Source organism: Schistocerca gregaria, chromosome 3, assembly GCF_023897955.1.
Source record: "Schistocerca gregaria isolate iqSchGreg1 chromosome 3, iqSchGreg1.2, whole genome shotgun sequence".
Classification (NCBI taxonomy): Eukaryota; Metazoa; Arthropoda; class Insecta; order Orthoptera; family Acrididae; genus Schistocerca; species Schistocerca gregaria.
In genome coordinates this window covers 954725311-954750842 of record NC_064922.1, presented here as the reverse complement: position 1 = coordinate 954750842, position 25532 = coordinate 954725311, and the positions used below count along the sequence as shown (strand labels likewise).

General features: G+C 39.9%; 1 protein-coding gene across 9 annotated transcripts in view; it reads left to right on the top strand.

Annotated features, from left to right (window-relative positions):
* The window catches only part of LOC126355928 (dedicator of cytokinesis protein 1), a 452703-nt gene that overhangs the window by 259047 nt on the left and 168124 nt on the right, over positions 1–25532 (top strand). For all 9 annotated transcript variants that reach the window (XM_050006495.1, XM_050006492.1, XM_050006496.1 and 6 more), the window contains 4 exons: positions 14801–14914; positions 22259–22510; positions 23830–24030; positions 24152–24287. In XM_050006495.1, the coding sequence (XP_049862452.1) occupies positions 14801–14914; positions 22259–22510; positions 23830–24030; positions 24152–24287 (703 nt within the window). The remainder of the gene's footprint in view (positions 1–14800; positions 14915–22258; positions 22511–23829; positions 24031–24151; positions 24288–25532) is intronic.

The window sequence follows — 25532 nt, the reverse complement described above, 5'->3', positions numbered from 1 at the left end:
GGAGATTCTTCGATGAATTTTGCACAGCATACATACCATACTCACAGGTGTATGAAACTCTAGAATTTATTTAATTTATGAAAAAACAAATGAACTGTTATGTTTTAAGCTTCATGTTTAGAAAAAACACAAATTTTATAGTTAATTACCTCATTTTTTCCACACTTTTTAATAGATTTGGAAAATTCTAGAGTTTCATACACCTTTAAGTATGGTTTGTATGCTGTGCAAAATTCATTGAAGATCTCTCTTACTTATGAAGAAAAGTGTACCTGTAGCAACAAATGCTGCCATTAGTAAGTGAAAAAAAGATGAAATTGCACATGTAAAGGAAATCATTAAGTTATGTTTTCAAACTTCCACTGCTATGAGTATGAATTCTGAATCCTTCCTGGTCATGCTGACAAAGTTTTATGATTTTTTTTGTAAAAGGATAAACAGTGGAAATTAAAATGTCCTGTGGTGCTTCTCCTGCTCCAAGTTGGCTCGCTTGACATCCAGCCCCCCTTAAGCCATCTTCTTTTTTTTTTAAGTCTATATCATATGATCTTATCTTATGTTGACTGTATTATATCAAAGCCAAACTGGGAAAATGCAAATAACAGAATCGCAAATCGTCAAATGGTTAATACTCATCCCCACATGCTCAATACGCTTTGGTAACACCGAGAATATTTCGGTTTGTATTAACAATAATATTCAACATGTGATTGCCGCTTAACTTCTGTGTGACATTTCTACCATAGCAAATGATAGGTACAAATTGTATGTTGTTAGAAGTGTATGAAATGCCCAAAACTCCTCAAACCCATTACAGCAGAGCTCAATAAAACTTTTAACAGACCGTATGGCCAGTGAAAAGCAGTATTGACGTAGCAAGCCGAGCATTGCTGGAAATATCTGAAAAAGTGTCCCGGGCAGAGTGTAGTGTGAGCACCTTGCTCAAGAGCCAGTTTCTTCTGCAGGCTGGATTGAAACCAATCTTGGGCCAGATCCGACCTGCAGGTGACCAGTTGCCCACCTGTCCCCTAGAGCTTCACTAAACAAAGGTCTAGTACCAATATTCCACTAAATTAACAAACAAACAAAGATAAGACTGATCTGACACCATGTTAATCACAAAATACTACATCACTTGGTAGGTGGGAGACTCAATTCCTAATGACAGAGCCTCAGGAATGGGACTAGTTGAGTGTGGTAAGAAGGGAAGCGTGATGAATCAGTAAATATGGCTGGAGAGATCACACAGTGAACTGGTGCTACCAGAAGGATTTAGCTTGAACTATCCTCCTTTGACGGAAGGAGAAACAAATAATAGATTTGGTTACACAGCGGGAGGCTAAGAAGTAGACAGGTGAGGGCAAAATTAAGCTGGGCAACTGCCAACAGCAATTTCCCATCTAAACTGACAGAGCGGAGCGGACAGTTGTGGTGTACCCACCTCACCAGCATGAAACAACTGTGCCACCAAAAATGTTCACACTAGTTCTGGCTCACCATAGGAAAGAGCTGCTCCGATGTTGGACATTTGATGTTTTACTGGATTCCTTATATTCAAAGTACACTCGTGAAAGGGTTGTATGGGAAAATCTGCACTTCATCACTACCTCAGAGATGCTTTCTCCTAAGCTCATGCGCTGATTGTAACACCACATTCAAACTCACTTAAATCTTGATAACATGCCTTTGCAACAGCAGTAAGCTAACAACTGCTGCGGTCACTTGTTGTCACATATAGGCATTGCCAACTGTACCACTGTATTCTGCCTGTTTACATATCTCTATATTTGATTACAAATGCCTATACCAGTTTCTTTGGCACTTCAGTGTATGTCAGTTCTCATCGCTTGCCTTCCATCCCACTTTGCAGTACAAAGGTGTGGATAGTTGTTTTGTCAGAAAAATTAAATGCATAACTCTCAATATAATTAACCAGCAAGGCTATTTTGCTTATGATGTATGCCACATTTTTTTCAAACATTCGATCAGTGTTACCTGATTCTGTTAAGCAAAATCCCAGTTCAGTGACCTGAAGTAATCGGTAACCTGAGTACTGGGCTAAATCTGAAGATGTCGACAGTGTATACTAAGTTGGTCATAAAACCAGATCCACACTTAATGGATTCAAGGAAAACGTGCTGATGTCCGAGTAATGTTATGAAAAAGATACACTGTAGTCAAGTTCTGCTAGTAACATTTTAGTCAAAAATCAAATGAATTATACTATCTGAGATATTGGACACTAGTGAACACAAATGGGGCATTGGTTGAGTGCATGAGGTAGCCTGTTTAAGAAATACAACACGCCTACTAAATAAATCTGTACTGGCTGTTTGAGATTGTTCCTGTTTATATTATCAGTAAGTAGACAACATTCCATTAGAACTACTCATGGCCTTGGGAGAGCCAGTCCTGACAAAACTCTACCATCTGGTGAGCAAGATGTATGAGACAGGCGAAATACCCTCAGACTTCAAGAAGAATATAATAATTCCAATCCCAAAGAAAGCAGGTGTTGACAGATGTGCAAATTACCGAACTATCAGTTTAATAAGCCATAGCTGCAAAATACTAACACAAATTCTTTACAGACGAATGGAAAAACTAGTAGAAGCCAACCTTGGGGAAGATCACTTGAGGCATTACTAACCTTACTACTTACTTTAGAAGCTAGATTAAGGAAAGACAAACCTACGTTTCTAGCATTTGTAGACTTAGAGAAAGCTTTTGACAATGTTGACTGGAATACTCTCTTTCAAATTCTAAAGGTGGCAGGGGTAAAATACAGGGAGCGAAAGGCTATTTACAATTTGTACAGGAACCAAATGGCAGTTATAAGAGTCGAGGGACATGAAAGGGAAGCAGTGATTGGGAAGGGAGTGAGACAGGGTTGTAGCCTCTCCCCGATCTTATTTAATCTGTATATTGAGCAAGGTATATTGAGCAAGCAGTAAAGGAAACAAAAGAAAAATGCGGAGTAGGTATTACAATCCATGGAGAAGAAATACAAACTTTGAGGTTCACCGATGACATTGTAATTCTGTCAGAGACAGCAAAGGACTTGGAAGAGCAGTTGAACAGAATGGACAGTGTCTTGAAAGGAGCATATAAGAAGAACATCAACAAAAACAAAACGAGGATAATGGAATGTAGTCGAATAAAGTCGGGTGATGCTGAGGGAATTAGATTAGGAAATGACACGCTTAAAGTAGTAAAGGAGTTTTGCTATTTGGGGAACAAAATAACTGATGATGGTCGAAGTAGAGAGGATATGAAATGTAGACTGGCAATGGCAAGGAAAGTGTTTCTGAAGAAGAGAAATTTGTTAACATCGTGTATAGATTTAAGTGTCAGGAAGTTGTTTCTGAAAGTATTTGTATAGAGTGTAGCCTTGTATGGAAGTGAAACATGGACAATAAATAGTTTAGACAAGAAGAGAATAGAAGCTTTCGAAATGTGGTGCTACAGAAGAATGCTGAACATTAGATGGGTAGATCACGTAACTAATGAGGTGGTATTGAATAGAATTGGGGAGAAGAGAAGTTTGTGGCACAACTTGACTAGAAGAAGGGACCGGTTGGTAGGACATGTTCTGAGGCATCAAGGGATCACCAATTTAGCATTGGAGGGCAGCGTGGAGGGTAAAAATCATAGGTGGAGACCAAGAGATGAATACACTAAGCAGATTCAGAAGGATGTAGGTTGCAGTAGGTACTGGGAGATGAAGAAGCTTGCACAGGATAGAGTAGCATGGAGAGCTGCATCAAACCAGTCTCAGGACTGAATACCGGAACAACAACAACAACAACAACAAGTTGTAACATGATTGTTAGTATACACAGGACACTGTTTGTAAACCTTGAGTGTAACAGGCTGTGTTTTGTAGCATGATGAACAGTAAGTACCCGGCTGAAGTGTGTGCCAACTTTTAGCTTAAAAATATCTTGTGATCGCCATTCTTCAAATAATTCACTTTAGTGGAGCTGCTGTGCAGTGCCAACAAACTGTGACATGTCCTCTTGACAGTGGACTCTCCCACCTTTTGCCGGGGTGGATGTTGAAGGAGAACCCTGTGTCTATTCAAACTGCTAAAATGACATGATCATGTTTATGATAACTCTTCTATATTATAAGAGCAAATGGAAATTACCATTGGGTATTTCAGGGGTAAATAAGAAGCTAAGATACTGTTATTAACATTAGCAGATACTTTCTTTTCAGGATAAATTCTTAATTTTAGTATGATTGTCAGAGAAAAAGAGATGAGAGAGGGAGAAAAGAGAATGGGGCAGGGGGACATGAAGTGTTATATTATATGAAACAGCTTGGCTTGTTATGTAGATTTAAGTGTAGGAGCAGGAAAACTAATTTCAAATGTTTGATTAACCGCCTCATCTCACAGCTTAAAATTTTGGGGAGACAGTGATTTGCAATTTTAAATGAGGGATAACATCCGCACTGCATCATATCACTATTCTTTATTGGAAAACAGTAGGTTATACAATTAACCATCTTGTAGAATGTGCATATACAACAATAAAGAAAATAATTAAGTAAAAGTCGAATAAAGCTATTACAGAACTTTTTTCCTAATTATTGCCTTTTTTAATTGTATATGGAGATAGCTGTGGGTGGTCTGTTGTATGAATGTCATAACCATAATTCTTTGTTGAAACTGCTATTTTCATACAGTTGTAAGAACATGGCAATGTTTTGCTTGTTGTATAGGAGGAAAGTTACTCACACACAAAAATAAAAAGTTGAAAAAACACAGAGGAGTGAAGCAAAAAAATAAAAATAAATGAATGTTGTAAGCAGTATAGCGTTGTTTTGCAGCCCATAAAAGAGTACCATATTACACAATTAAACTAGTGTCAGGAATCCAAATTAACAATTGGTATCAAAAGTGTTCTGTGGAATTTGTGCTTTGTTTACAGGAAGAATATGCCCACAGTTATTGTAGTTTGTCAAAAATTAGAAAAAACAAAAATGAAACAGTTGGATAATTCTACTACAGATTTGTAGCTGGATGACAAAAGATGACTGCGTCAACAGTAGGACATAATGCTCTATATTAATACTTTTGTATAGTGTTAAAAATGTTTTATGTCTCGTCATTTGCATGGATGTTGGTACTTCTGTAACTGTTATATAAACAAACACACTTTGTGTAAAGTGGAATACGAACTATAACTGTGTCACTTATTCTGTATCCCAAATGAAGTTTTCACTATAAGGCAGAGTGTATGCTGCGATGTAACTGCCCGATACAGAAAAACTGTGTGTCATTGTGTGAGTCAAATGCAGTGGCTGGAGTCTGAGGCCAGGTGCCGTGGTGCCACACAGTTTTAATAGGTTGGGAAGTTTCATAGCTAATATGTTTCTTCAGTAGTATTAACAATAACTAAAATTCTTGGCTATAGCAATATATAAAATAAGGGAAAAGCAATCTCTCACCAACAGTGATAAATACATGGAGCACAGTAACATGTAACAGAACAGCATCCACACAAGCTTTCAAGCACTAGCTCTTTATCCAAAAATTGTACTCACATTGATGCACACAACCAGACAGACACGCAAACGCGCACTCCAATGACCACAGCAAGACTAATTATAAGCATTATTGTTGAAAGTCATTGCCTGATGGGGGTGGGGAGGAGTAGGGAAGGACACAAGGAGGGGGTGGCAAGGAAGAGGCAGGTCTTTGGACAGATGACTTCACAGCTACACAACAAGACAAAAAATGTACAGCAGATACAACAAATATAAATGTAGGGAGAGGGGAGAAACTGTAGGGAAAAATGGGGGGGGGGGGGAGTGAAAGGTGAATATGAGGGAGAGGAAAGGGAGAAGGGTTGAAGCGGGGGTGGGGTGGGGGGGGGGAGAGGGGGAGAGAGAGAGAGAGAGGGGGAGAGAGAGAGAGAGGGGGGAGAGAGAGAGAGAGAGGGGGAGAGAATTCCCACATTGACAGGGGGGGGGGGGGCAGCATAGGTGGGAGAAGGCAGTGTATGATCTGGATGGAGCAGGAGCATTATGGACAGAAGAGAGAAGGGAAAAGGCAAAGTGAGACAGTGGGAACAGATTAGCAGGGGTTGTTTAGACCAGGGGGCTTGCGAGAGAGCAGGATTTGTTGGACAGAAAAGTCACAAGTGTGTTGTTCAGAGAAACTTGTGCTGGAAGCAAGTTTCCAGGTGGCCTGTGTAGTAAAGCAGATGTTGAAGAGATTTGTGTTCTTATGTGCAGAATGTGCAGCAACTTGATGTTCAGGTTTGCAGTTTGCCACAATTTGATTGTGACCATTCATACAAATAGACGGTTGGTTACTTGTCATGCACATGGAGAATGCTGCACTATATTTGCAACATGGCTGCTTTCACACATGGCCCTGTCTTTTATTGAGTAGGAAATGCCTGTGTCTGGACTGCAGTTGGAGGTGGTGGGTGGGTATATGAGGCAGGTCTTGCATCTGGGTCGACCACTAGGGAGTGACCCTATTGGTTGCAGGTTTGTGAGTAGGGTTGGAAAAGGTATGGACAAGAATATTCTGTTGGTTCGATGGACAATGGAAAGTAGAACCATTGCTCAGCCACAACAAGACCCAGTAGACTAACACGCAGGAGTTGATCAAAGAAGCTAAAAGTCAGTGTCAAAGACCATAGGTCAAAGAACAAGTTAAAACATATGTTCACACGATAGTACAGTCACAGGGGGATACACGTGTACTAAAATTACAGTAAAAGATATACAATAACAGGAGATACAGTTGCTTATGATGTTTTAAATTCTGTACAATATTATGTGATATAATTGTCACATGGCAGTGTTATGTCACATGACAAAAACCAACAATCCAATCATTTGGTGAAAACTACCATGTGTAATAATAAACATACGCATGTACAGTACTGTATAGTGTAACAGTCTCATGTTGCTGTTGTAATGTCACATGATATTATGATGTCACATGTTAGAAGCACCAAGTGAGGTGGCACAGTGATTATAATTCTGGGCTTGCATCTGGGAGGACGACAGTTCAAACCCATATTCTGCCAACTTGGTTTAGGTTGTCCGTGATTTCCTTAAATCGCTTCAGGCAAATGCCAGGATAGTTCCTTTGATAGGGCACAGATGACTTCCTTCATCATTCTCCCTTAACCCGATGGCACCAATGACCTCACTGTTTGGTCTCGTCCCCCAAATCAACCAACCAACCAACCAACCAACTGTGCTAAAAACAAACTGACCACTAGGTAAGGACTACAACGTACAAAAATATACATAGACATGTAATGTTGAACAATTATACGAGGCAACAGAGCTACAATGAATCATTCAGATTAGTAGTTGCATAACAACTTGAATGTCAAATTCATATCATAGGTTCAAGGATACAAATAGTGTAACCAAATGAGGAACTGCATACTGCATAAAGTGATAGTGTTATGTAATATAATAATCACATGATACTATTAAAACATCCAGTTATATTGCAACGTCACATACCAACAACAAGCCAACCATTTGGCGAGAACTAAAACATAAGAAAAATACACGTAGGCACATAACGTTGAAACGTTACCAGAGCCAGTTCCACTAAGAACAAAGAGCATAAAAACTAAAAAAAACAACCAAAACAATTCGAACATCAAGTCTATATCACCAGTTCAAGGATACACTTAGTCTAACCTATTAGATACTAAGACTAAAATCACTTATAATTGTGTCATACAAAAACTGCAATTAATCAAACAATGGAATATCCAGGATGGAATGTAACAATATTAGAAAAGGCAAGTTGCTGCTCACCATATAGCAGAGATGTTGAGTCGCGATAGGCACAACAAAAACAAAAGTGTGGTTTCAGTTATCTGAGACTGCAGACATGTGTGCAAGTTTTGTGTGTGTGTGTGTGTGTGTGTGTGTGTGTGTGTGTGTGTGTGTGTGTGTGCGCGCGCGTGCGTGCGTGCGTGGATGTGTTTATTGCTGACAAAGGCCGTAATGGCCAAAAGCTATAATTGTGTGAATCTTTTTGTTGTGCCTGTCGCAACTCAGCATCTCCACAATATGGTGAGTAGCAATTTTTCCTTCTCTAAAAACTGTAATTATTCATTTTATTGCAACAAATGTGACCCTTCTATCATATTAATCACTAGCCAATTTTATTGAACTAATTTATCTATAATCTGAACCTGGCATATGCCCAAAATACCTTGTATTATCCCACAGCATCGGTATGAAAAATCTGTGAATCTAACTATCAGAAAATATGTACACATTGGTGATCATAACTAAATGACCATAGTTGTGAGGAAATCCTGGTACCCGTGACACAAACAGTGGTGTATAACGGATGTATCAGAAAGGATGGCACAAACTTACACAGCTGAATGCACATGGTAATAGGTGCACGAATCTCAAGTAAACATGGGCTCTAAAATGCATACCTTAAGAGCTTTGAGATATTTTCAGTATTGCGAAACACATCTCTTTGCTTTTCATATTTTGGGAAAACAAGAAAAAAAATGCCAGTAAACATGTGCTCTAAAAGGTATACCTTAAAAGTTAAAAGTTTGTTAGAATAGTTGTGTTTCAAAGCACCAAAGATGAACAGGTGCTCATAGCTGTTACAGTATGCATTTTAGAGCACATGTTTACTGGACATTTTTTTTCTTGTTTTGGTCCGTACTACCACTTCCCAAAATATGGAAAGCAAAGAGCATGCAGTAGAAGAGACTTGTTTCACAATATCGAAAATCAAGAATACCTCATAGCTCTTTAGATATGCATTTTAGAACCCATGTTTGCTTGACATTTGTGCTTCTGTTATCATATTCTTTCAGCCATGTAAGTTTGCGCCATCCACTTTGATGTACCCTGTATATATTATTAATCAATTGCAACAGTTTCACTCCTGCGTGTTATAGCTTTAAGTATCAACTTTCTTAAATTTTCAAGTCAGCAATGGTGTATACTTTCCTTGTTAAATAGTATGTATGCCATGTGAAATTGTTACGGTAGATATTTTTGTAAGTACACTTAATTTTTCTGACATAATTCTCATAAAATGTAATGTGTTTTGAGATTCACAGTTTTCGCTTTGCTTTCATTTTTGTTCTATCACTGTGAAGATGAACCATTTCATAACCAATAGTGAATACTCTTTTTAAAGACAGAACAATGTGTATTATGCGTTTCTCTGAATATGTCAATGCTGACTCTTCAAGCATTCTCACAGATGTGTTGTAAATGGTCTTCATAGGTTTGACGCCGGATTACGTTGTGCAAATTCCACAATATTTCCTCGGAGCAAGTGTCCAACATCTTCAGGTGGTTCAACCTTCCTCATGGCCAGGTACAACTGACGATATCCGCACACCGACGCCCGTTTTTAGAAAATGTGCACGAAGAATGCACAGCCGAGGAAATCAAACATGCTCAGTGATTTTTCATATTCAAACTCTGCCAAAAATTGCATGTGCTGTACACTGTTCAAACTCTGCCAAAAATTGCATGTGCTGTACACTGTTATTGTCAACAGTGTGGCCAGACATTACTCACTAATGGCTATACTAGCCAATGTTATGATGGGCCTGTTATCAAAGAATCTTGGTTTTGTTAGATTGAAATCATTGGACCTGTTAGTAAGTTTCGATGTTGTGTCTATAGCTCATTAGAAACAAGTTTGAGGAGGACATAGTAAAATTATTCAAACACATGCTTTCTTCAACGTACTTCTTATTTCAAGACAAATATTTTGAACAAGTGGATGGTGTCGCCATGGGAAGCTCTCTGTCTCCTTTGGTGGCCAATTATTTTATGAAAGACTTTGAAGAAAAAGCACTACAGTCAGCCACTCTCAAACCCTCTTGTTTTCTGCCATATGTGGATGATTCATTTGTGGTGTAGTCACATGGACTTGATACTCTACCTAAGTTTCTTCAGCATTTGAATTAGCTCCATCTGAATATGGAATTTACATTGGAGGTGGAAAAAGATGGTACTTTACCTTTTCCTGATGTCTTGGTAGGAAGGACAGCAGATGGAATCTTGGGACACAGCATCTACCGCAAGGCAACGCATACAGATCTACATTTGCAGGCCACAAACTGCCATCACCCTGCACAATGCGATAGTGCATTACGTACATTAGTTCATAGGGCACATGTGGTATCTGATCCTGAGAGCATGTCGAGTGAAATACAACATTTGAAGACAGTGTTCCGACGAAACAATTATTCTGAGACACAAATAGGTAATCCATCCAGGCCCAGGTGAATTCTGTCTGTGGAGCAGAATGAAGATACGAAGACACCCACCACTTTGTCCTTTTTGTCATATTTTGGTGTTATGCCATCAAGAATCGAAGAGTCTTCGGAAGATATGGAATTAAGTGTGTTTTTTAACCATATGCAAAACTGAGAAATCTCTTGTGCTCGGTTAAGGATGACTTTGGACTGAGGAAATGTGGTGTGTACAAAATTTCTTGTCAGTGTGGGGCAGCATATATAGGCCAGACATGCCGCACAGTACAAGAACGCTGCGATGAACATCAGCATCATACACGCCTTCGTCAACTGGAAAAGTTGGCAATTGCGGAACACTGTCTGAATACAGGACATCGTATGATTTATGAAAAGACAGAAGTTTTATCTCTGGCATCATCTTTCTGGGTCTGCATCATTAAAGAAGCAATACATATCCATACAGCCAATAATTTCATCAACAAGGACACGGGATTTCAACTGATCACAGACTGGAACCCTGCATTGGCTGCTATTAAATCATGACTCAAAAATCAAGATTCTTTGATAACAGGCCCGTCATAACACTGGCCTAGTATGGCTGTTGGTGTGTAACGTGTGGCCGCACTGTTGACAAACACAGCATACAGCACAGGCGCGTGAGAGCTGTTCTGCGATTTTTGGCAGAGGGAGATTGAATATGGTAAATCATTGCGCATGCACGATTTCCGCGGCTGCGCATTCTCTCTGAGGATATATTGTGGAATTTGCACAACATGATCCAGCGGCATACCCGTGAAGACTATTTACTATATCGATGCTGTTGGCAGTTCCCTGAAAAAAAAATTTTTTTGGTGGAAGTAGGTTGGAACTGTTGTAAAGAAGGTACTGTATGTGGTTTCATTTGGTTGTCATCAGTGGGGTGTGTTGTGAAAAATTGTTTTGACTGCAAAGAAGAAGTAAACGAAATAATGTCCTGTACAAGTGCTGCATGATTGAAATTAGATTTGGGGCTGAAGGTGAGGCCATTAGAAAGTACTTGAAATTAGATTTTAATGCAAAGATGAGGCATTTAAAAAGTTCTGAGACTTCTTTAGGGGTCAGAGCTTTATCAGAAAGGTAGACAACACTGTTATAGAACGGGTGTTCTGGAGCAGTGTGTTTCACAAAGGGTGGGGAAAGTTTTTGGGAATGCCAGAGAAAAGACTCCACTCCATACACGTCCTCAAATACCTTCTCAACGCCTTAGGTCCATCTCAAAACGTGGCACCTGAATCCACCTCCCTCTTCACACCAGCAACACCTTGCACTACTACCTCTTACCTATTCCTCAAGCTCCACAAACCCAACCTCACACGTCTCCCTACTGATCGTCCCCTTGTGGCTGGATACAATGCTTCCACAGAGCAGACCTCTGCCTTTGTTGACCAACACCTCCAAACTATTGTCAATAACTTCCCATCCTACATTCAAGACACTGCTCACTTTGTTGACCACCTCTCCACAGTTTCTGTCCTGTTACCACTTGACTCCACCGTTCCCATGGCCTATTGGCCATGGAACACTACCTTTCCCAATGCCTTCCTCATACCAAACCCACCACTTCTCTCCTAATCCTCCTAGCCAACCACATCCTGTCCCACTTTTATTCCACTTTCGTAGGCCCAATCTCTAAACATATCTGTAGTACTGCCATGGGTATTTGCATGGCACCATCCTGTACCAACTTATTTATGGTCCATCTGGTGGAATCCTTCCTGTGCAGTCATAATCTAAAACCTGTTGTCTGGTTCAGATTAATTAATGATTTTTCATGGTCTTTCCACATGGCAAGGATAACCCTTGCTCTTTCTACCATAACTTCAACACCTGCTCCAAAATCCACATCATCCCATCCTTCTCAACTGTTCCTTACAGCCTCATCATCCTTGGATGCCACATCTGCAGAGGAATGGAGGAGTTGATGAAATATGCCAATAGCCTTACCAGAAACTTCACTAACAGATGCAATCCTATTCAGCTCACCCATAAGGAATTCTCCTGTGTCATCTGCTGCTCTGATACTAATAAACCTGTTAACCAGCCAATGCTCAGCACTCCTCTGATTACTCAGTATCACCCTGGTCCTGAGAAGTTCAACCATTCCATCTGCCAGGGCTTCAACCACCTAACGTCGTGCCCTAAGGTGAGGGATATCCTACCTAAAATCACACACTCGTGCCCACGCAACCTACAGAATATCCTTGTGTAGTCCTTTTCCAATCGCACTCCCAATACTATTCCCTATGGGTCCTTCACTTGTGTCCGCCTAGGTGCAAGACCTGTTCCATACACCCACCCATCATCTCCTACTGAAGTCCAGTAACATAAATTTCCTACCCAATAGAAGGCAAGGCAGTATGTGACAGCAGCCATGTTATGTATCAGCTTTGCTTCAATTACTGTACAATATACTACATGGGCATGACAAGTAGAATGTCGTGTCACACAGTTCGTGAATTTCGAGATGGCAGATTTAGAGGAGCTACGTGGCTGCATAAAATTTTGTATGAAACTCAAGAAAAGCTTTACAGAGGCACACCAAATGATGATGGAAGCCTACGGTGATGAGTGCTTAAGCCGTACTCGGTGTTACGAGTGGTTCACACAGTTTAAAAATGCCCGGATGGAAGTTAAAGATGACCCTCGTTCAAGACATCCGTCGACGTCTACTGACGATGCTTGTGTCAAGAACATCAGAGAAATTGTGCATGATAATCAAAGACTGGCTGCCTGAGAGATCACAGAAGAATATAACATTTCAGTTGGACCATGTCTGAAGTCCTGACACAGGATCTTGGAACGCATCATGTTGCTGTCAGGTTTGTCCCATGGCTCACGAGTGTAGACCATAAAAATCTTCACCTCGCAGTCTGACAAGAGCTTTTGGATCGCATAAATGAGAACAAGATATACCTTAAGAGACTCATAACTGGTGATGAAATGTGGGTCTACGGTTATGATGTTGAAACCAAGGTTCAACCTTCACAATGGCTCGGAAAAGGTTCTCTAAGACCAAAATAAGCTTGTCACGTCAGGTCAAATGTCGGAGCCCTGCTGATAGTTTTCTTTTAACTTTGAGGATTAGTTCATTATGACTTCATGCCACAGGGATAAACTGTTAATCAATGGTACTATTGGGACATGTTGCCACACCTGTTAGAAAATGTGAGAAGGAAATGGCCTGAAATGTGGTGAGACAATTCATGGGTCTTGCATCACAAAGACACACCTGCACATTCACCCCTGTTGGTGCATGACTATTGCACAAAAAACGAAATTACTGTGCTGCTTCATCCTCCGTACTCTCCAGGCCTGGTCCCTGTGGACTCTACCCCCCCCCCCCCCCCCCCCCAAAGTTGAAAAACATATTGAAAGGACAAAGGTTTGCAATGATAGATGAGATAAAAGAAAATTCACACACGGCACTTTGCACGATCCAGCAAGAGGCACACCAAGACTGCTTCCAAAAGTCGAAATGGAGTTGGGAGCGATGTATCAATTGTGGAGGAGAGTATTTCTAAGGAGACCCTGTACAGTAAGTAAAAGCTAAGAGTAGAAAAATTTCATGGACAAAGTTCTGGAATTTTTTGAATAGACCTTGTACATCATGGGAATTGTCTGTTCAACGCATCCTGACTCTTGCAATTCCCATGGCCTACTCCTCTGCTGACCTGTTCCCACAGCCTCACATTGCCTTTTCCCTTCTCTCTCCTTGTCCATCAAGATCGTGCACTTCTTCTGCCACTACTCTTCCTCTCATCCCCCCACTGTGTAGGCATTCTCCCTCTCCCTCTCCTCCCTCATTTTCAACCCCCACCCCTCCATTTCCCTATTCATCTACACCTTTCTCTCCTTTCTTCCACTCCCCTTCGCCCTCTCCTCAGCTCCTCCCTCTCGGGTCTGCACCCTGCGTAGTACCACTCCCCACCTCCACCTCTCCGTCTTCCTAATTTTTTTTTTTTTTTTGTTGTACCCTCTGTTACTTTTTTCGTCTTATTGTGTGACTGTGAGGTCATCTGTCAAAAGACCTGCCTCTTCCTGGCTACTCCTTCCTTGTCTCCTTCCCTACCCCCCTCCCCACCTCCATCAACTCAGACAACTGCTTTCAATAATCAGGTACAAATAATTAGTATTGCTGTGTCCACGGGAGTGTGCTTTTAGATGTCTGTCTGGTTCGATGTATGGATGTGTGTACTATTGTTGGAGAAAAAAAAGCTAGTGCTCAGAAGCTAGTGTGAGTGCTTTTTTTCTGTTGTATGTTACAGCATCCTACACATTGATCTGCTATAGGTGAGTGGTTGCATTTTCATTAGTTTACATAGTGTAGTATTAAAACATACACATAGTTAATATGTCTATTGTGAAACACCTAGAGAGGTTTATCAGCACAATCATCTGTGACTAGGTTAATAGATTATGGGTATTTTTCAGTCAGCACAGCAGAAAATGTCTTCTTAACTATTTGTTTGAAATTAGTAACAGCATATTAACATGGTATTTGATACTCTTTGCAGGGTACAAAATTTGTAGATACCGTGGCTCGGCTGATGGAGCGGTTGCTGGAATACAGGTGTATTATAACAGATGAAAACAAGGAAAACCGAATGAGTTGTACTGTGAATTTGCTGGTATGTATCATAACATTTGTTAATGCCAGGAAGAGAATGTGTTTTTGTTTTAATCTTGTGCCTGTCCAAGGAGTTACACAGCAGTCAGTAAAATTACCTGTAGGTGTTGCTGTAGGATGTAACTTCATCTTGTTAACTCTGTGTGAACATTAGTTCTCCCAAACACTGAAATAAAGAATTTTGCTTAGTTTGCTTTGATTCTTGTTGCCTATGATAGTCCATATTACTTTTGCACCTGAAACAAAGCAGAAAATTTCTGTTGGCCTTTGTTAATAGTATTATTTCAATAACTGCTGTCAACATGATAAATAAGATGGTAACTATATTGTGAAGTAAATAAAATAGAAAGAAACTTCCACATGGGAAAAATATATTAAAAACAAAGGTTCCAAGACTTACCAAGCGGGAAAGCGCCGGCAGACAGGCACATGAACAAAACACACAAACACACACACAGAATTACTAGCTTTCGCAACCGATGGTTGCTTCTTCAGGAAGGAGAGGGAAAGACGAAAGGATGTGGGTTTTAAGGGAGAGGGTAAGGAGTCATTCCAATCCCGGGAGCGGAAAGACTTCCCTTAGGGGGAAAAAAAAAAGGACAGATGTACACTCGCACACACACACCCAATATATCCGTCTTCCCTCCCTAAGAAAGAATCTAATACTTGTGAAAGCTAGGAATAGGTTTTTTTTCACATCTGTTGGCAGTGCTAGATTTAATCCCCTGAAGATGTTTGTAATTTTGTGACAATGTTACCTTTGGGATGGAGGGCTACAACCCCATTACATAAAATTTAATCTAGGCCTTAGGGGGGTAGAGTTACATGGTTACATTGTCAGATAGTTGCAAGGGGGGCAGGCGGAGGAAGAAGGGACAGTAGAGAGAAAGGGGATTTGTGGGTGGGTGGGTGGGGGAGGGTGGGCATGGAGAAGATTGTGTTAGTGTATTAGGGCACATATATATGCTTGTACAGGAAGTGAGAGGAGGCACCTAAGCAGGAGGCAAGGTACATGTCTGCTAGAATAAACATATAAGGAATAGTTCGGGGATAAGGTGGTGGACATGTAGTGAAGAAAAGGAAGATACAGGTGAAAGACGACGGGACAGGACAACATAGTAGAAAAGTAAACAAGTGTAGATGGTGTGGAGGAGGGGGGAGGGGGCAGTTAATCGTCATAGAGGGATAACAGGATAGTGAGTAAAGGTTAACGGAGGACATTAAATGACAGAGATTGAGTCCAAATGGAATTGTTGGTGCAAAGGATGCATTGCTAGGTCGTCTCCTGCTCAAGAAATTCAGGAAAGATGGTCTTGAGGAGTAACCTTCAGTTAAAAGGGTGTGAAACAGGTAGGAAAGTCAGCTACATTGTTGTGTGCTGCATCAGGTGGAGTTGGGTCGTCTGTTTGGCCCATGGCTACTGTGTGTGTGTGTGTGTGTGGGGGGGGGGGGGGGGGGGTTGAGTGGTATGGGAGGCACACATGCATGTTTTGGAATATGAGTCTGAGATTTAATTAAGCATGTTAATGACCTTACAAGTATTAAATATATCTCGAAACATTTGTCTTTCAAAGAATACTAATGTTTAAATTACACCACTGGTAATGTCATACTGTAGATTACAAAGACAACCTTATTTTCACATTTAGAGCCTTATTTCTCTGTTATCCTGTTCTGTTAGAAATGGCAGCTAAAGTGTTATCTTTCCCAAGGGAAACTGCAATGTTGTTTCAGTTTATAACAATAATGATAATGAATAAATAGACTTAAGTAATGAATTAGGAATAAAAAAAACTGTATTATTTAAAGGATTTCATCTTGCTTCCAGCTTTTAGAATTATATTTTTCAATTGCTGTTTTGGCATTAAGCAGTTTTCAAACATCTACAAAACATAATACAACATAATGTGGACAGTTTACAGCACATAAAATGTAGTATTGAGTAGTATCACCGACTAGTTATTCTTTGTGTGCAGTTGCGCATATTATGAGGGTTTTACGAAAAGTAAGTTTCCCATATTTTTTTACAAATAGAAAACATTGTTTATTCTTATTAATTTATACATTGTTGAAAAGCTTACACTTTTGTCTATTTTTCAAGCTAGTCTCCATTTTTTTTCAACACACTATTGAAGACAGTGCTCCAGCTTTTGTCTTCCTAAGTTCTGCCAACCAGTTGAGGAAGCATGTGACCTCTCCTCAGCTCTTGAAGCGTTTGCCACCTAAGTGTTCCTTTAGCCTGGGGAAGAAGTGATATTCGCTGGGGGCTAAGTCCAGGCTGTACCACATTTCTTCCAAAGCTCCTGTGTTTCACGAGAAATGGGGGGTCGAGCATTGTCGTGAAGAAGCACTGACTACTCCCTCCTTCAGTCATCCTCTCTTGTGATTCTGGATTGCTCGCTGGAGGTGGGTCAAAGTTTCACAATATCTATCTGAGTTTATTGTCGTCCCAGGTTGCATGAAATTAATGAGGAGTACCCCCTTCCGATCCCTAAACACAGTTGCCATAACCCTCTTTTTTTCTTTTTTTTGTTGGGGGCTGTAATGAAACACCCATGTTTCATCTCCCGTGATGACAAGAGTTTAACAACTTCTCCTTGTTGCCTTTCCCCTCACATTGTTGAAGAAACTTGTGAGCACAGTCAGGGCATTGCTCCTTGTGTCCGTCAGTCAGCATCTGGGGGGCCCAGCGGGCACACACCTTGCGAACACCCAACGTTTCTGTCAAAGTTCTTTCAATTGTGCCATGGGAAGCTTCAGGAATGCGTTCAACGAGTTCACAGACAGTGACCCTCAAATCTTTGACAGGAACACTGTTGATCTTCTGGACAATCCCATCTGAAACCACCAGTCTTCCACTCCATTCTTCATCGTGAACTTCTGTGCGACCCTCATCAAAACCCCTGCACCAATTGCGGATGTGCTGAATGGACATGCACTCTTCACCATAAATCTGTCAGTTGCCAATGAATCTCCATGGGGAGTAACTTCCTTGCATGGGGAAACCGGATTACTGCTCAAACCTTGCACTTGGTAGGAGCAGCGATCAACACTTCCATCTCTCATGGCTGCCAAGCCAACAATGAACAACGTAGCAAATTGTGGACAGGTGGGGAATCACTGTGGATGGCACTTTTGTCAGATTTAGCCTAGCTCATTGGGAACCTTACTTTTGGTTCAAACCTCATCAATTGTTGTTGTTGTTGTTGTGGTCTTCAGTCCTGAAACTGGTTTGATGCAGCTCTCCATGCTACTCTATCCTGTGCAAGCTTCTTCATCTCCCAGTACCTACCGCAACCTACATCCTTCTGAATCTGCTTGTTGTATTCATCTCTTGATCTCCCTCTACGATTTTTCCCCTCCACGCTGCCCTCCAATACTAAATTGGTGATCCTTTGATGCCTCAGAACATGTCCTATCAACCGATCCCTTCTTCTTGTCAAGTTGTGCCACAAACTTCTCTTCTCCCCAATCCTATTCCATACCTCCTCATTAGTTATGTGATCTGCCCATCTAGTCTTCAGCATTTTTCTGTAGCACCACATTTTGAAAGCTTCTATTCTCTTCTTGTCCAAACTATTTATCACCCATGTTTCACTTCCATACATGGCTACACTCCATACAAATACTTTTAGAAACGACTTCCTGACACTTAAATCTATACTCGATGTTAACCAATTTCTCTTCTTCAGAAATGCTTTCCTTGCCATTGCCAGTCTACATTTTATATCCTCTCTACTTCGACCATCGTCAGTTATTTTGATCCCCAAATAGCAAAACTCCTTTAAGTGTCTCATTTCCTAATCTAATTCCATCAGCATCACCCGACTTAATTCAACTACATTCCATTATCCTCGTTTTGCTTTTGTTGATGTTCATCTTATATCCTCCTTTCAAGACACTGTACATTTCATTCAACTGCTCTTCCAAGTCCCTTGCTGTCTCTGACAGAATGACAATGTCATCGGCAAACCTCAAAGTTTTTATTTCTTCTCCATGGATTTTAATACCTACTCCGAATTTTTCTTTTGTTTCCTTTACTGCTTGCTCAATATACAGATTGAATAACATCGAAGAGAGGCTACAACCCTATCTTACTCCCTTCCCAACCACTGCTTCCCTTTCATGCCCTTCAACTCTTATAACTGCCATCTGGTTTCTGTACAAATTGTAAGTAGCCTTTCGCTCCCTGTATTTTACCTCTGTTACCTTTGCAATTTGAAAGAGAGTATACCAATCAACATTGTCAAAAGCTTTCTCTAAGTCTACAAATGCTAGAAACATAGGTTTGCCTTTCCTTAATCTTCCTTCTAAGATAAATCGTAGGGTCAGTATTGCCTGACGTGTTCCAAAATTTCTATGGAATCCAAACTGATCTTCCCCGAGGTCGGCTTCTATAAGTTTTTCCATTCGTCTGTAAAGAATTCGCATTAGTATTTTGCAGCTGTGACTTATTAAACTAATAGTTCGGTAATTTTCACATCTGTCAACACCTTCTTTCTTTGGGATTGGTATTATTATATTCTTCTTGAAGTCTGAGGGTATTTCGCCTGTCTCACACATCTTGCTCACCAGATGGTAGAGTTTTGTCAGGACTGGCTCTCGCAAGGCTTTTAGTACTTCCAATGGAATGTTGTCTACTCCGGGGGCCTTGTTTCGACTCAGGTCTTTCAGTGCTCTGTCAAACTCTTCTCGCAGTAGCGTATCTCCCATGTCATCTTCATCTACATCCTCTTCCATTTCCATAATATTGTTATCTCTGCATAATATAAACCAATATGTCAAAATCTTGGAAGTACAGCATATATGAATATCAAGAAACTACAAAACTGGTTTTGCCTACTGTTAATCCCAGATGTGACGAAGCAAGCTGGGACATTTTTACTTCCCCTCTTGTTTTGCCACGTGCTCCCTTAAAATTCATTAATTTCAGATTTGAATTAAGTACCATCAACATACGTGAATATAATCTGCAAAGGTTGGCCCCAGTTTTAAAGAATATAACACCAGATCAAATTGTGTCTGAGTTTTATGTATTTAAGTGATTTTATAATTTATTTTGGCTATTCCTAGTTAGTATCTTTTGTTATAGGGTGAAATCAGTAATTGTTTCATAACTTAAATTCTGTTGTTGATGTATAAACAAATATACATTCTATACTAATTATAAACATTTGGCACATGAAACACTAGCATTCCTAAAGGATCTATTTGTCTCTATTTGTAAACATGTCAGCAAAGCCAGCCCTTAATTAATACATAAGTAATTAATATTTTTGTCCTAAGTACTGTCTGTATAACAATATCCGTTAATTTCATCATTTAAACAAATAATTTGGCTTAGTCCTCATAGTAGGAGAAACTGTTAAAATGATGGATGGTTTCGATGTATTCAGTTAATTTAATGAGTTAAGTTTTAATTGTAATTTCTGTAAATTTAACTTTAAACAATGTGTAGTTTCAGTACCTATTATTGTGATGATATGTAAGGGCCCCATTTTTCATCCTGAGACAGTCAGTCCATGGCCAAGTTTCAGACGAGGAACCTGTGTTGGTTAGAATGACAAGAATGCATTGACTTAACAGTGCTACTCCAACTGGCCATGTGTAAAAACAATGACATTGTCTGTTTCCATACATACCTGTTTATTCTTCAAGAATTGTGAACTTTCCAGTTAGGTTTTTACTGCTCGTAGATGGTTGAAAATGGGTTAATGCCAAAATTGCAATCACAAAATAAAATTCAAATGATGTGACTTCTGAAATTTTCCCGGCATATTTGTTCTTCTAATAATTTCCGGGTATGCAGCCGGATCCCGTCGACATTCTGCCACGATATTTCGGCCCAGAGACGTCCGGCCATCATCAGGTGAGTACACAACTTGTGTACTCACCTGATGATGGCCGGACGTCTCTGGGCCGAAATATCGTGGCAGAATGTCGACGGGATCCGGCTGCATACCCGGAAATTATTAGGGAAAAAAAAAAAAAAAAATTCAAATGGCTGAAACCAGGAAGAAACCCTTTAAAAAATTTATAGAAGCTGTGGACCCATACTACAAGAAAATAAACAAAACTGTATGTTTTATCATCACTTCTGTACTTTTTATTTGAAAAACACTATGTGATCAAAAGTATCTGGACACCTGGCTGAAAATGACTTAAAAGTTCATGGTGCTCTCCATCGGTAATGCTCCCACCGTTATCCTTGACGACAGTTTCCACTGTCACAGGCATATGTTCAGTCAGGTGCGGGAAGCTTTCTTGGGAAATGGCAGCCCATTCTTCATAGAGTTCTGCACTGAGGACAGGTATCAGTGTCAGTCGGTAAGGCCTGGCATGTAGTTGGCGTTCCAAAACATCCCAGAGGTGTTCTTTCTATAGGATTCAGGTCAGGACAGTCCACTACAGGGATGTTATTGTTGTGTAACCACTCCGCCACAGGCCGTGCATTATGAACAGGTGCTCAATCATGCTGAAAGATGCAGTCACCATCCTTGAATTGCTTTTCAACAGTGGAAAGCAAGAATGTGCTTAAAACATCAACGTAGGCCTGTGGTGTGATAGTGCCATGCAAAACAACAAGGGGTGCAAGCCCCCTCCATGAAAGACACAACCACACCGTAACACCACAACCTCCGAATTTTACTGCCATTGGATTGGCACATTGTTTACCGTGATTTGTCACTCCACACAACATTTTTCCACTGTTCAATCGTCCAATGTTTACATTCCTTACACCAAGCGAGGCATCGTTTGGCATTTACCGGCATGATGTGCGGCTTATGAGGAGCCACTTGACGATGAAATCCAAGATTTATCACCTCTCGCCTAACTGTCATAGTACTTGCAGTGGATCCTGATGCAGTTTGGAATTCCTGTGTGATGATCTGGATAGATGTCTACCTATTACACTATGACGCTCTTCAACTGTAGGCAGTCTGTGTCAGTGAACAGACAGGTCGGGCTGTCCGCTTTTGTGCTGTATGTGTCCCTTCAAGTTTCCACTTCACTATCACACCGGAAACAGTGGACTTAGGGATGTTTAGAAGTGTGGAAATCTCACATAGAGATGTATGACAAAAGTGACACCCAATCACCTGACAAAGTTTGAAGTCCACGAGGTCCGCGGAGTGCCCCATTCTGCTCTCTCACAATGTCTAATGACTACTGAGGTCGCTGATCGGGAGGGTGACCGGATGCTTTGATAACATAGTGTACATGTTATGCTCTCACTACATTTCTGGGAAAGATGAGAATGGGCTCAGTGAAATATAGAATAACTTTAAACTATAGGGAACAGATTGCATTTAATCATATTTAACATGAATGTTTTATTTTGCAGGATTTCTACAGTGAGATTAATAGGAAAGAAATGTATATTCGTTATGTAAATAAATTGTGTGAACTGCATTTAGAATGTGATAACTATACTGAGGCTGCATTTACACTGAAGCTTCACAGTAAGTTGTTGAAATGGTCGGCTGAGCCACTGCCACCGTTGCTTCGCAGTCTGCGCCATCCCACTTGTCAGACACACCGTGAACTTAAGGAAGCCCTTTACTATGACATCATTCATTATTTTGACAAGGGCAAGGTTTGTACTTTCTGCATATAGATATTTTTGTGTAAACCTAAAAGAAATATAGATATAAGATTTGCAGCTGAATATCATGCAGAGCAGAAGACCTACTTACCTATCACAAAGACACAGAGTGTTGCACCAGGCTGTAACAAGTAACAGGGAAAAATAAATAAAAACTCTGCTTTGCTTTCTATATTAATATGATTAGCATCAATAAATGACCACAACCTTATGCTTGGAAATGCCCAATATAGAGTTCTGAACATACTGAGAATTCAGTAGTCCTCTTCCTTACACCGGGTTTTTCAAATGCCCGAAACGGGATTTCATCCCTCAAGATATTTTTTTCTGGTCATCCCACTAGTCCTGTATTTTTAATGTGTGTCTTTGATTCGTATAACTGTGACTATCAATTGAAACATGTATATGAATTTAACTAGTCACTTTCATTTATCTTTCTACAACACGTTTAGGAGAATTTTCTCTCTATAATGTTGTCTTTGTGTGAATATTTATGTAAGATTTATCTTTTGGATTACTTACACAACACTTAATGTAGTTCCGCTTCCACCTCTGTGTTTCCTTTAACTCTAAGAGTTCAAGTCCGCCTGCTCAGCTGGGTGGTAACGTGCCCGCTTCCCATGCAAGTGGGGCCGGATTCAATTCCCAGCCAGGTTGGAGATTTTCTCTGTTCGGAAACTGGGTTTTGTATTGTCCTCATCATCATTTCATTCTCATCACTGGCACGCAAGTCACCCAATGTGGCGCCGTATGAAGTGAGACTTGCACTTGGTGGCCAAACTTCCCCAAATAGGGGCCTCCCGGCCAACGATGCCATACACTCATTCCCATTTTTTTTTTCTTCTGAGAATTCATTGTTTCTCTTTGTGAAAAAGCATTCAGCCTTCAAGACAGGATATCTAATGTTTCAATACGCATTTATTGTGTAGCAAATTCTAGATTGTCAACAATATAGGAGAAGACTGATTCCTACTTACTGTAAAGAAGATGAGCAAAGTCTACACTATCTGTGTCTTTTTTTAACAAAGCTGTAATTATTGGTCACTTTGTTGTTTACAACTTGTAAGTTTTTTTTTCTTCTTCTTCAACTTCTGTAGTGTTAACTGTGCTTACAGCAGCCCTTGATGTCATCAAGCATAAGTTGTTTCTGCTTTGATTAGATATGGGCATTTGGTACAAGACATCTAATTAAGTTGTGAAACATAATCAGTAGTTAAAGTTTCATGTGGTTTAGTGTAGACTGAATGAAAACATTATATGCTATAATAAAACTATAAAGGTTCTTTTAAAAGTTTTCGATTTCTTTGTAGATGTGGGAAAGTGCATTGAGTATATGTAAAGAGTTGATTAGTTTGTACGAAGAAGAGACATACGATTACTTACAACTAAGTTGTATACACCAGCGTATGTCACAGTTTTACGACAGTATTATGAAGCAGATTAGACCAGAACCTGAATATTTTAGAGTGGCATACTATGGCCGGGGATTTCCTGCCTTCTTGCAAAATAAAGTAAGTGTTTTGCACCTCACAGGGGTAAATATCGTAGAACACAGTAAAAATTATTACTGTTTCATTATAATTCTTACTACGACATTTGGAAGAGGTACTAATTTTGTGTTCCGTCCTACAGGTATTTGTATATAGAGGAAAGGAATATGAAAGGTTAAGTGATTTTTCTAGTCGTACAATCAATCAGTTACCTAATGCGGAACTCATGAATCGCCTTTCTGCACCAAGTGATGATATCACTGAATCTCCACATCAATGTATCCTTGCATATTATTTTTCTTGCTGTCATGTGAATCCATGTTAATTCTTTTAAGTGTACAGCAGCTATCATTTAGTATTATTAAGAAATTGCTATAAGGTTGTTCTAATTGCAATTGTGATCACATGAGGACGTGTGAGGGGTTTTGTTTTTCATTCCACTGGCATGTGATAGTCCTAGTAAGAGGTGAACCATAGGTTAGCAATAAAAAGAAAAAAAAAGCTATCTTCTCTCATGAAAATCAAAATCCCAGATGTGACAGTATGAAAACCAAAGTTTGTCATTGTAACTTGCTAAAATCCCAGTATTGCACAATATCTGCATGCTTTTTCTTTGTTTTTCAGTTATTCAAATCTTGCACGACTAGAAATCTGAAGAGGTTATATAAAACTGTATGCTTGCTAACCCCCATTATAAAGCCTTAGTGTAAAGAGTAGCAGCCACAGTCCCCTTAAAGAAGACTGTTTTCCATTTTCTGTGTTGTGTTGAGAGTATTTTGTGAGAAAGTGAGTGAGTGAAGCTGTTCCTGGCTTACCTCAAATAAGAGAGAAAAACATCCATATTCGCTTTATGTAATAATTTGGCACATGCTAAGTCCCAGTGTCAATTTTAATCATTTTGGTGCTCAGTGTATGGCACATTTCCTGTATTGGCAGAAATGCATTTGAAAAGGTGGCAGGTGGAATTAGGTTATCTACATCTCATGATTCAATGATACGATTTTATATACAACTGTGTCACAATTGCTCGGTCAAAGAAGACAGTTACTCTGTTTTTGAAACACACTCTTCTTCCATAATATCTATTTCAAAGTTGCTCATCAGTAACAAAACCTCTAAGGTCATAGTCTGTTGCCACTTGATGACGGACCTATAAGCAGCAAACTATATTAGAAAATAAAGCCTTGCTTTGGAACATCTGCAGCTTGTTTTTATAGCTAAATCTGTGACAAATCTTCACTTTATATGAGAAGCTTACCAAATTATGTGATATTGTACACGAAAGAGGAAATTCAAAGAAGTGCTTTTCAATTGAATTTAGAGTTATCTAGTTAGTCTGAGAGCATTGCAGAAATGTTCAACAATTTTAGTTGAGAGAAGAACTGTACAAAACCTTTAAAGAACTACTCCAAATTTCAAAAGTAGGCAGAGAGCTGCACTGACACCCAACCTGTGTATGTGATAGGATAGGCTTAAATACCAGTGTACACCAAAGTATGGATGTGAAAGTAGCTGATGTTTTG